Genomic DNA, 10,969 nt, shown 5'->3' with positions numbered 1-10,969 from the left:
GCAGCTGGTAGTTTCGAACCGCTGACCTTAAGGTTCGCAGCCCGATTCGTAACCACTACGCTACCAGAGTTATTGTTATTGTTATGTGCCATCAAGTCGGTTCCAACGCATAGCGACCCTGTACAGGGTTTCCAAGGCTGTAAGTCTTTACGGGAGCAGAAAGTCTCATCTTTCTCCCACAGAGCGAGCAGCTGTTAGTTTTGAACTGCTGACCTTAAGGTTTGCAGCCCGATTCGTAACCACTACACTACCAGAGCTCCTTATGTCTAAGATATCTATGTTGGTGCGTTCCATTTCATTTTTGACAATTTCCAATTTTCCCAGATTCATACTTCATACGTTCCATGTTCCGATTTTCAGTGAATGTTTACAGCTGTTTCTCTTCATTTTGAGTTGTGGCACATCAGCAAATGAGGGTTCTGTGGGCTTTTCTCCCACGAGCTTAACTCTATTCATGTTATGGTCAAGTCTACTTTGAGGAGGCATCTCTTCTCCAGTCGCATTTTTACCTGAGGTGCTCACCTTCCGGCCCTGTATCTGAGTGTTTCTCTGCTATTCATGAGGTTTTCAGTGACTGGCGATTTGGAAGTAGTTCGTCACTCTTTCTTTCTAGTCTGTCTTTGTCTGGAAGCTCATCTGAAACCTGTCCACCGTGGGTGACCCTGCTGGTTATTTAAAATACCGGTGGCATAGCCCTCAGAATCACAGCAACTCAAGCCACCACAGCATGACATAGACAGACGAGTGGTGGCTTGAGTTGTAGGACTGCTGAAAGCAACAGTCAGCAGGGGTAAAAAACTGTGTGAAAGTGTCATCATTAAACCCAAGGAAGGATTTCAAGATGAAACAGGTCAGCTATGTCACATGCAGACCAGAAGGAGACCGATGTCTTTCAATAACTCAAAAAGCAATTGTTAAGTGTGGTGATAAGAGGATATGTTATTATTGTTAAGTGCCATCAAAGAAACAAAGTATTGATCTTAAACCCTTTAGATAGGATAGATATACATTTCTTCTAAGTCCGTATATAAGTTGCCTAATCTTGCATCATGAGGGCATTAGTATTTCAGCAGTAGAGTTCTCCCCTTTCATGCAGGAGATCCAGCTTTCATTCCTGGCCAGTATACTTTCTGGGCAGGTACCTCCTGTCCATCCCTTTGGTACTGAACAGGTATCAGCAAAGCTAGAAGCAGGCTGGGTAGAACGACCTTGAATTGACTGTCTACTATCAGAAAGTCAGTTAATGAAAACCCTAAATTTCTGCAGAAGCAGAAATCCTCATCTTTCTCTGGAGCAGCTGGTAGGCTCGAACCATGGCCCTTGTAGTTTACAATCCAGTGCACTCCCCAAGTTACACATAGATCCAATGAAAGAAGGCTTCTGGAAGTCCAATTATTCTATTCCGTAATAGCAGTGCCTCATTATAGGTTGTATAGCTTTGTATATGTGGGTAATTTTATATATTCTGTGAGATGGTTGTTAATCAGATAACTCTTGCCTGTTGTCAGATGCACGTACCTGGAGGATCCCCAGAGTTTTCTCATGGTTGCAACAGGAAGGGCATCTCTCTGAAGAAGAGATGGCCAAAACATTTAACTGTGGCATCGGGGCTGCCCTTGTGGTACCCAAAGATCTGACGGAGCAGGTTCTGAGGGATATTGAGCAACACAAAGAAGAGGCCTGGGTGATTGGCAGTGTGGTTACATGTCCTGCAGGTAATCATTGCTTACTTATTTGTTTTTAAGTATCTAAACTTAAATATGTCCATTTCCTTTCTCACAAACTTTCTTTCATTCCAGCATTGCTATAGCAACCATGTTTACACATTTGTGATGTGACAGCATCCACCTTGATTTTCCTGCATATCTTAATTTCAGTCTCTAGACCTTGTTGGCAACTCTGTGTAGCATTCAGGTTTGCACAACTCGGAAAGGCAAGGAGCTATATCCCGTAGGTTAACGATAAGAGGAGTGAGAGCTGGTGAGTAAATAACCAGTTTAGGGACAGAAGATGAGAGCATTTCTGAGGTGTAGCCTGCACAGCTCCTTGGAGCATCTCAGTGAAATGGAGCCTCAGTTGTCCGTTGTGGTGACTAGCATAATCGCACACTCTTATTTTGGCTCTCCCTCTATTACTCTTCTCAGTTTAGTCAAGCACCCTGACAAACACTGTATTAATCAGGACCATTGCTAGAAAGTGTCAGAAGATCAGATTAGCTACAAAGGATGTCAGTGCCTCTTAGCTTTGTATATCTGCACTTCTTTCCTTTACTAGCAGATTCTACAAATGCCTGAAAGATATTTGATCTACACATCCTTTGGTTGATACGCAATAAGAAACAGATCTCTCTCAGCTGTTAAATGCCATAAAGTCAATTTTGACTCATAGCGACCCTGTATCGGGTTTCTAAGTAGCAAGTGCTGGATTTGAACCACAAAGCATGTGGTTGGCATACAGAACTTGATCCTACAGCGCCATACCAGGACTCCATTGCCCCCTTTACAGTATGTTTAGAGTGCTTGAATAGGGTGGAGTGCTGTGTAGCTCTTAATTGAAGTAGGTGATGCATATGTGTTCACCTTCAGAGAGTTCTTACGAATGAGTAGTATCAAGTGGTTCAAGCCTTTTAGTGGTTTTAGTCTTGCATATCTTATTTCAGAATAAAATATGATATTCTAAAGTTTGTATAAAATGTTTTTCTTTCCATTATTTATGAGTTCACAAATGTTGTTTACTTACTTATGATTGTATTTAACATGAAGATTCCCCTCGTGTGAAAGTCAATCATCTGATTGAAAGCATGCAAAGAAATGCGTCAGTGTTGGAGAATGGCTCCATGGAAAATCATTTCTGTGTTCAGCCAAGAAGGGCAAGAGTAGCTGTCTTAATATCTGGAACAGGTGAGATGGGTCTCCTCTTAAACTGTACAACTATAAATATGCCCTCAGCAGAAACAGACAGGGAAGAATCATGATTGTCATCCTTTTGTAATTGAAAAATCCTCAAGAGGTAGAGGATTTTTAACATTTTAATAGTAGTAATAAAAGCGTTGTTTTCTCTCAGCATAATTTTGGTTTTCTTCCACTAATGTAAATAACATTGCTGTGGATTGTCTTATAAATAAATACATCATAAGATAGTCGTTAAGTACATATCTGATTATTTATTTAGGGTACATTCCAAGAAATGTAATTGCTTACTAGTCCATTCTCCAAAACATGTTGGGCCAAAGTTGATGTTAAAGCATGGGAACTATTTTAAGGGCCACAGTAGTTTATTCTTGAGAGGGTCAGTTTCCTTGCTTAAATTTTTTAAATACATTCCTCTTCAGCATTAAAATCAGGCTAGATCCTATCTTGTTGTTTTGCAGAGCCAGGAGTGCCCATGTTTTTCACAAACTATCAGTTATCCTGAGAAGAAGGAAATTTCAAATCCTTCTATTTTGCCACTCTTGTCTAAGAAATGTATTCAGGAATTTGGGCCATTCTCTATTCAAAATGGCATGTTTGTCTTTTCAGGATCAAACCTCCAAGCACTCATCGATGGTACTCGGAAACCAAACAGCTCTGCACACATTGTTGTTGTTATCTCCAACAAAGCGGCAGTGACTGGGTTAGATAAAGCAGAGCATGCGGGTATTCCCTCCAGAGTAAGTCACTTTGAAATTTGTCTTTCTTTCCTGTGGGCTGGATCTAACTTCATAATCAGGCTTCACAGAGCACTGGTGTGTGGGACTCTTGTTCTTCATTTTTCATCATAATTTTTGTATTTGGTGTAATTTTAGAAGTATATACAGTGAGAATTGATCTATCTGTGGTGATTCACTGTGTATATCTTTGCTATTACAGGTAATAAATCATAAGTTATATAAAAGTCGTGTCGAGTTTGACAATGCAGTTGACCAAGTCCTTGAAGAGTTCTCCATAGACATAGTCTGTCTTGCAGGATTCATGAGAATTTTATCTGGCCCTTTTGTCAGAAAATGGAATGGTAAGCAAAAATGGTTTAAGCATTTATTTTTCACATAGAAAAATAAACTGACAGTGAAGTAGGTAATTTCCAAAAAGTCCCAGCAATGATGTATTTACTTTGACATTTTATATACATCAAATTTTAATATCCTTAGTTTTATAAAGCCCAAAGAATGATCCAGTACTGATTTATAAGCTTATATGCTATCATTAATAACTCTCCAGTATACTTAGGTAAGAGGTTTGTTTTACACTACTGCAAACAACATTGATAATATTTCATCTTATTAAATACTGTAAAGAGACTCTCTTATTTAGAAGCTATAGAAAATGTTTCCTTGTATCCCCAAATGAAGAGCCCCTCTTCCACTAAGGAAATGTAGACGATGGCAAGGAAGGTGTCATCATAGAAAACAATTCTATGTTATGTTAGTGCCTTTTACCCAGAAAATTTTGTCTGCATCCTATTTCCCTTTGTTGTGCATGCATTTAGACAGTTAATTGCATTTTCCCTCTTGAGTGACTATGGTTAAGCTGTTGTGGTGTAATACAAAATAGATCATGTCTTAGTTACAGAAGGCTCACACCAAACCAACCCAGTTCCACTGTGTATGTATCAGAGTAGAACTGTGCTCCATATGATTTTTGTTGGCTGGTTTTTTTGGGAAAGATCGCCAGGACTTTGTTCCAAGGTGCTTCTGGGTAAACTCAAAACATCATCCTTTTAGTTGGCAACCAATCACGTTAACCATTTGCGCCACCCAGAAAGTCCTCTAAGGAACATAAAACTAACTGATCTGGCTGGTAGGCCTATTTAAGTACGTAGACACTGTGAGAGAATCCTTCTCTCTCTAATGGTATGTTGCCAGCAAAGCTAATTTTTCTTCTAGGGCCCTACCACTCTGAATTGTTGTTATGTGCCGTGGAGTTGGTTCTGACTCATAGCGACCCTGTACAGGGTTTCCGAAAGCCTCATCTTTCTCCTGTGGAACAGCTGGTAGTTTTGAACTGCTGACCCTGAGGTTTGCAGCCCGATTCATAACCACTACGCTACCAGAGCTCCTTAGCACTCTGAATTAGGCCACCCAATTTTCAGCCCCTGTGGGTGCCTATTCAGAGTCCCTCAGCATGGCTTCTGCTGTACACAGTTCAGGTACTTGCTGCCAACAAAGCCTGCTTGAAGGAGAACCCTTAAGTGTGTTCTTTGCCTCACCTCTCTGTCTTTGGAATGAAACCCATCCCAGAGAAGTCCTGTAGACTCATGTTTGTGGCCTTTAATAGATACGAGGGATTTAAAATTCTAACACTCTACATTTGTTCATTTCTAGGGAAAATGCTCAACATCCATCCATCCTTGCTCCCTTCTTTCAAGGGTTCAAATGCCCATGAGCAAGTCCTGGAATCTGGTGTCACAATCACTGGCTGCACTGTACACTATGTAGCTGTGAGTTTCTCTCTTTCTACCAAATTATTTTTATAATTTAGCTGCAGTATATATTGGCAAGAATATAATGTACACACCATTTGCTTGCTTTTCCAGGAAGATATAGATGCTGGACAAATTATTTTACAAGAAGCTGTTCCAGTGAAGAGAGGTGACACTGTTGCAACTCTATCTGAAAGAGTAAAAGTAGCAGAACATAGAATATTCCCTGAAGCCCTCCAGCTGGTGGCCAGTGGAACAGTACAGCTTGGAGAAAATGGCAAGATCTGTTGGGTCAAAGAGGAATGACACCTCTTAATTATTCAGAAATGGAACCAGTTTTGAAAGAAGATGACTCCTAATTCAGAAATGGGGCCCCTTCGGAAAGAATTGTGGCTATTTGCCTGGTGGATTTTTATCATGGGCTCAACCCAGAAGAAAAGAGGATTTCACTCTTACCTCTTTGGCCATTTTTTTATGAACAGAGAGAAGACTGGCACAGCATAAATAGAAATGTTTTAAAAAACTGTCAACTTCATACCCAATACCACTTAGTGGTCATATTTAAGACACGTTCACCTACTCCTATGATCTTTCAGGCCTTACCTATTAGACCCTTCTTATTCATAATTAAACTAGTCGTTCAGAATTCCTGTGAAAGGAATTCTCAACCAAGCCGTATCATTTTCATTTTTTTACAATCCGTCATCTTAGAAGAATTAACCATCAAGTTCATATCTCTTTGTCATATATATCTGTACTGATTTTAATTGGGATCTCTCAGGCCATCCTGATCATAATTTACTACTATAAAATTTCTAAGTTGTTCCCATTTCTGAGGCAGTGGCCTTTTCCCTCTAATTATTGACAGTTTCTGTAATATCCAGATTTTAGTTTGTAACATAAGGTGGTGTAAAGCACTGTACCTCAAGGTCAGTTTGAACTCACCAGCCACTCCTTGGAAACCCTATACAGGGTTGCTATGAGTCAGAACCAACTCAGCAACACGTAACACATACTCTTAAATGGAAGAGTGAGTGAAAAGTTTGTTAACTTTAGATTCAAATATAGAATTTTAGGCATGTTCTCTGTCTCTCATTTCATCATCTAGAGTAGGCAAGTCCCTATCATACAGTTTTTGTTTTTTTGTGTGTGTAGGTGTTTTTTTTGAGAAATAGTTTAATACATGTCATTTGCAAAGCTCAATGTTTGATACAGAGTAGGCACTCAAAGGCTAGCTTTACAGTTAACAGCTACTATGGTTTATTCAACAGACATCTTGAGCTTAAAATCTGAAAGGGTGATAATGGATTATTGAATTATACAAGGTATTGTTTGGGGAAAATGTGTGTAAACAGAGGACAGTCTACCCTAACTAGTAAAAGGCCCAGTCATCGCTCATCTAAACATGAACTTGTGGAACTTGGAGGTCTGGATTGTCACATGAGTCATATGTGCATGGTACTAACCATATGACACCAAACTTAGCACCACATCTCTTTCTGCAACCAACTGATGAAGGAATGGCCTTGATCTGTGTAACCTTTAGGTTGTGTGGGTTAGAATCCTGCCCACCCAATTGGGCGTACTTTACTAAAAAAATATCTAAAAGACTTGTTCAATTTCTCTTTAGGAAAGGACCCAGAGTTTACATTTAAAACATCATAGTAGAGGATTTACTGGCAGAACTTAAGGGCAGTAAAGACAAGGTCAAAAGAAAAAGGAGTATTTAGTGCAAGTAGTTTCCTGAAGCCTGGCCAGCAGCCATCGTTGACATTCCTCACATTGATGGGTCTCAGCAGCCTCCATCGGATACTGGGTCCAGGTGCACCATTTTACACATGTCCTTGTGCTGTAATGATTCAGTGGTTCTGGAGAATTTAGTCTGACATTTGTAGAAAGTGCAAAGAAGTAGAGGAAAATACTGTTTGCTAAACTCCCATACTAAAGAAAACTACCCCAGATAGCAAATTGGAAAAATCACCAAGAGCTATGATCTAAAGATCATTGTCTTGTCCTTATTTCATACTAATCTGGTGCCATAGGATAAACACTCGACTTCAAGGTCAATTTGAACCGCAAGATCAGCAGTTCAAACTCACCCATTGCTCTTCAGAAACCCTATATGGTGTTGCTATGAGTCGAAACCAACTTTATGCCATTTAACAGTCTCCACTAAGAGTAATCTTGTACTCACTGTAAGGTAGCTGATTCCATACCAGAATGTGGAATACCTGGTTGTCAGTAAACCAAAAAAAATTTTAGTCAGGATTAATACTGTGAGAATTAAGGAGACAGCTTAAAAAGTTTCCTAGGGGTTAGTTTCCCAGATTGAATATCATTTATTTGAATATATTATGTCTGAGCCAGCTATTTGTAGTATTACTGTGTTCCAACTCTTAGTGACCCTGTATAGGGTTTCCAAGGAGTAGTTGGTTTGAACCACTGGCCTTGCGGCTAGCAGTTCAGTGCTTAACTTCAGGACAGATCATTTAAATTATGAACCTAATAATGGGGAAAAAAAGTGGCAAAATATGCTGATATATAATAAATACAGACATTTCTCTTACACAGATGGCTCGTTTTCTTTTTGTGTAGGCACGAAACATGATGGAGAAACCTATAAGTCATATAATCTACAGAGGAATGTTATAATTTGTGAGAATTGTACATGCTCTAAATGTTCCTTTTAAGGAACCCAGTGGTGCGGTGGGTCTCTGTCATGGGGTCACTATAAGTCAGAATGGCAATGGGTTTGCTTGCTTCTAAGGTGTTAGAAAGTTGGTCCTTACAACGGAATGAAATACTATCCAATGATGCGTAGACTTTATGATTGTTAATGTTTAAGCCCATTGGTACTGCCACAGAGTCAATCCATCTTGGTAGGTCTTCCTCTATTTCACTGACCCTCCATTTTACCAAGCATTCTTATCAATGGAGAAAAGATTGAAGTTGTCAAGGACTTCATTCTTCAACACTCATGGAAGCAGCAGTCAAGAAATAAAAAGACATTGCATTAGGCACATCTGCTGCACAAGACCTTTGGTGTGTTGAAGAGCAAAGATGTCAGCTTGAGGACTAAGGTGTGCCTGACCCAAGCCATGGTATTTTCAATAACTTCATATGCATGCGAAAGCTGGACAGTGAATAAGGAAGACCGTAAAAGAATTGATGCTTTTGAGTTATGGTGTTGGAGGAGAATATTGAAAGTGCCATGGGCTGCCAACAAAAGAACCAACATCTGTGTCGAAAGAAGTGCAACCAGAGTGCTCCTTGGAGGCTAGAATGGCCAAACTGTCTCTCATACTTTGGACATATTGTCAGGAGGGACCATTTGCTGGAGAAGGATATCATGTTTGGTAAGGTGGAGGGTCAGAAAAAGAGGAAGACCCCCCAGCGAGATGGATTGGCAAAGTGGCAGCATCAGTGGGCTCAAGCGTGGCAACAATAGTAAGGTTGGCCCAGGATCAGGCAGTGTTTAGTTCTATTGTGCATAGGGTCTCTATGAGTCAGTACCGACTCGATGGCATCTAACAACAGTGTCCTGCAAGGGACTGGTCCTCCTGATAACATGCCAAAAGTATGAGAGGTGAAGTGTCACCATCCTTGCTTCTAAGGAGCACTCAAGCTGTACTTCCAGCACAGATCTGTTTGTTCTTCTGGTAGTCCATGGTACTTAACAATATTTTCCAACACCAAAATTCAAATGCTTTGATTCTTGTAGTCTTCCTCATTGTCCAGTTTTCACATGCATATGAGGCAATTGAAGGAGCTCTGGTAGCGTAGTGGTTATGAATTGGGCTGTGAACCGCAAGGTCAGCAGTTCAAAACTACAGCTGTTCCACAGGAGAAAGATGAGGCTTCCTGCTCCTATAAAGATTTACAGCCTTGGAAACCCTGTACAGGGCCGCTATGAGTTGGAACCAACTAACCAATGAGGCAATTGAAAATAACATGGCTTGGATCAGGTGCATCTTAGTCCTTTGCTCTTTAACAATTTAAAGAGGTCTGCTGCAAATTTGCCTAATGCAACATGTCATCTGATTTCTTGTCTGCTGTCCATGAGTGATGGTGGATCCAAGTTTTTGACAACTTCAATCTTTACTGTATTTATTATGATGTTATTTATTGGCCCAGATGTGAGGATTTTTGTTTTCTTTACATTGAGGTACAACCCATACCAAAGGCCTTTGATCTTCATCAGTAAGTATTTTCAATCCTGTGCTTTCAGCAAGCAAGGTTGTATCACCTGCATATTACAGGTTGTTAATGAGTCTTCCTCCAATCCTGATGCCATGTTTTTCTTCATATAATCTAGCTTCTCGGATTATTTCTTCAGCATACATGTTGAACAAATATGGTGAAAGAATACACCCCTGGCGCATATCTTACCTAACTTTAAACCATTCAGTGTCCCCTTGTTCTGTTTCAATGATTGACTCTTGGTTTGTGTACAAGTTCCTCATGAGCATGATTCAGTGTTCCAGAATACCATTCTCCACAATGTTGTCCATAATTTACCATGATCCACAAAGTCAAAAGCCTTTTGCAGAGTCAACAAAGCACAGAGAGGTAACATCTTTCTGGTATTGTATACTTTCAGCTAAGATACTTTGTACGTCAACAATGATATATGCCTTGTTACACATCTTCATCTGAATCCAGCAATAATATTGTCCAATAAGTCCACTTTCTGTTCAGTCACCTCTCGGGAGTGGCCACAAAAATGGATCTCTTCCAATCAGTTGGCGAGGTTACTGTCTTCCAAATTTCTTGGCTTAGATCAGCGAGTGTCTCCAGTGCTTCATCAGATTGTTGGAAGATTTAAATGTGTATTCCGTCAATTCCCAGAGTCTTGTTCTTTGCGAATGCCTTGAATGTACCTTGGACTTCTTTCAGTACCATTGGCTCTTGATCATGTGCTACCTCTTGAAATGGTTGAACATCGGCCTTTTATTTTTAGTACAGTGACTGTATTCTTTTCATCATTTGATGCTTTCTATATCATTCAATATTTTGCCCAAAACCCTTAAGTATTGCAAGTCAAAGCTTGTATTTTTCCTCAGTTCTTTAAGCTTGAAAAATGCTGAGTGTGTTCTTTCCTTTTGTTTTTCTAGGTGATCTCTAAATGCAAATGGGATATGTTCAAGATGGAATCTTGGTGTGGTGCTGTGGCTTAGTGCGCTAAACCACAAAGTCAGCTGTTCAAACTCACCAGCTGCTCCTTGCAAACCCTATACAGGGTCACTATGAGTCAGAACTGACTCGATAGCAGTTAACAACAGCAACATGTTCAAAATATTATTTTAGCTCTTATGGACTTGTTTTGATATTTTTCCAGCTTCAGTCATATGAGCAATTGATGGTATGTTCCACAGTCTGCTCCTAACCTTGTTTTGGCTGATAATAAGGAGCTTTTCCACAGTCTCTTTCCACAGATGTAGTCAATTTGATTTTCCAACTACTGATCCTTCTTTGTTTCCAACCTTTGCACTCTAATCACCAGTAATTGTAATACATCTTGATTAATGTTTGATCAATTTCAGACTGAAGAATTTGATAGAATTCTTCAATT

At 39.9% G+C, this 10,969-nt stretch overlaps 1 protein-coding gene across 1 annotated transcript in view; it reads left to right on the top strand.

The window, feature by feature from the left end:
- GART (phosphoribosylglycinamide formyltransferase, phosphoribosylglycinamide synthetase, phosphoribosylaminoimidazole synthetase) overlaps positions 1–5,736 on the top strand; it is a 30,495-nt gene extending 24,759 nt beyond the window's left edge. Inside the window, exons 16-21 of the mRNA XM_006862543.1 lie at positions 1,509–1,715; positions 2,763–2,900; positions 3,519–3,649; positions 3,849–3,990; positions 5,300–5,415; positions 5,512–5,736. Coding sequence (XP_006862605.1) covers positions 1,509–1,715; positions 2,763–2,900; positions 3,519–3,649; positions 3,849–3,990; positions 5,300–5,415; positions 5,512–5,703 — 926 coding nt within the window. The 3' untranslated portion in view covers positions 5,704–5,736. The remainder of the gene's footprint in view (positions 1–1,508; positions 1,716–2,762; positions 2,901–3,518; positions 3,650–3,848; positions 3,991–5,299; positions 5,416–5,511) is intronic.
- Positions 5,737–10,969: the final 5,233 nt, after the last annotated feature.

Source organism: Chrysochloris asiatica, unplaced genomic scaffold, assembly GCF_000296735.1.
Source record: "Chrysochloris asiatica unplaced genomic scaffold, ChrAsi1.0 scaffold00049, whole genome shotgun sequence".
Classification (NCBI taxonomy): Eukaryota; Metazoa; Chordata; class Mammalia; order Afrosoricida; family Chrysochloridae; genus Chrysochloris; species Chrysochloris asiatica.
This window is presented reverse-complemented; position numbering and strand designations above follow the sequence as displayed.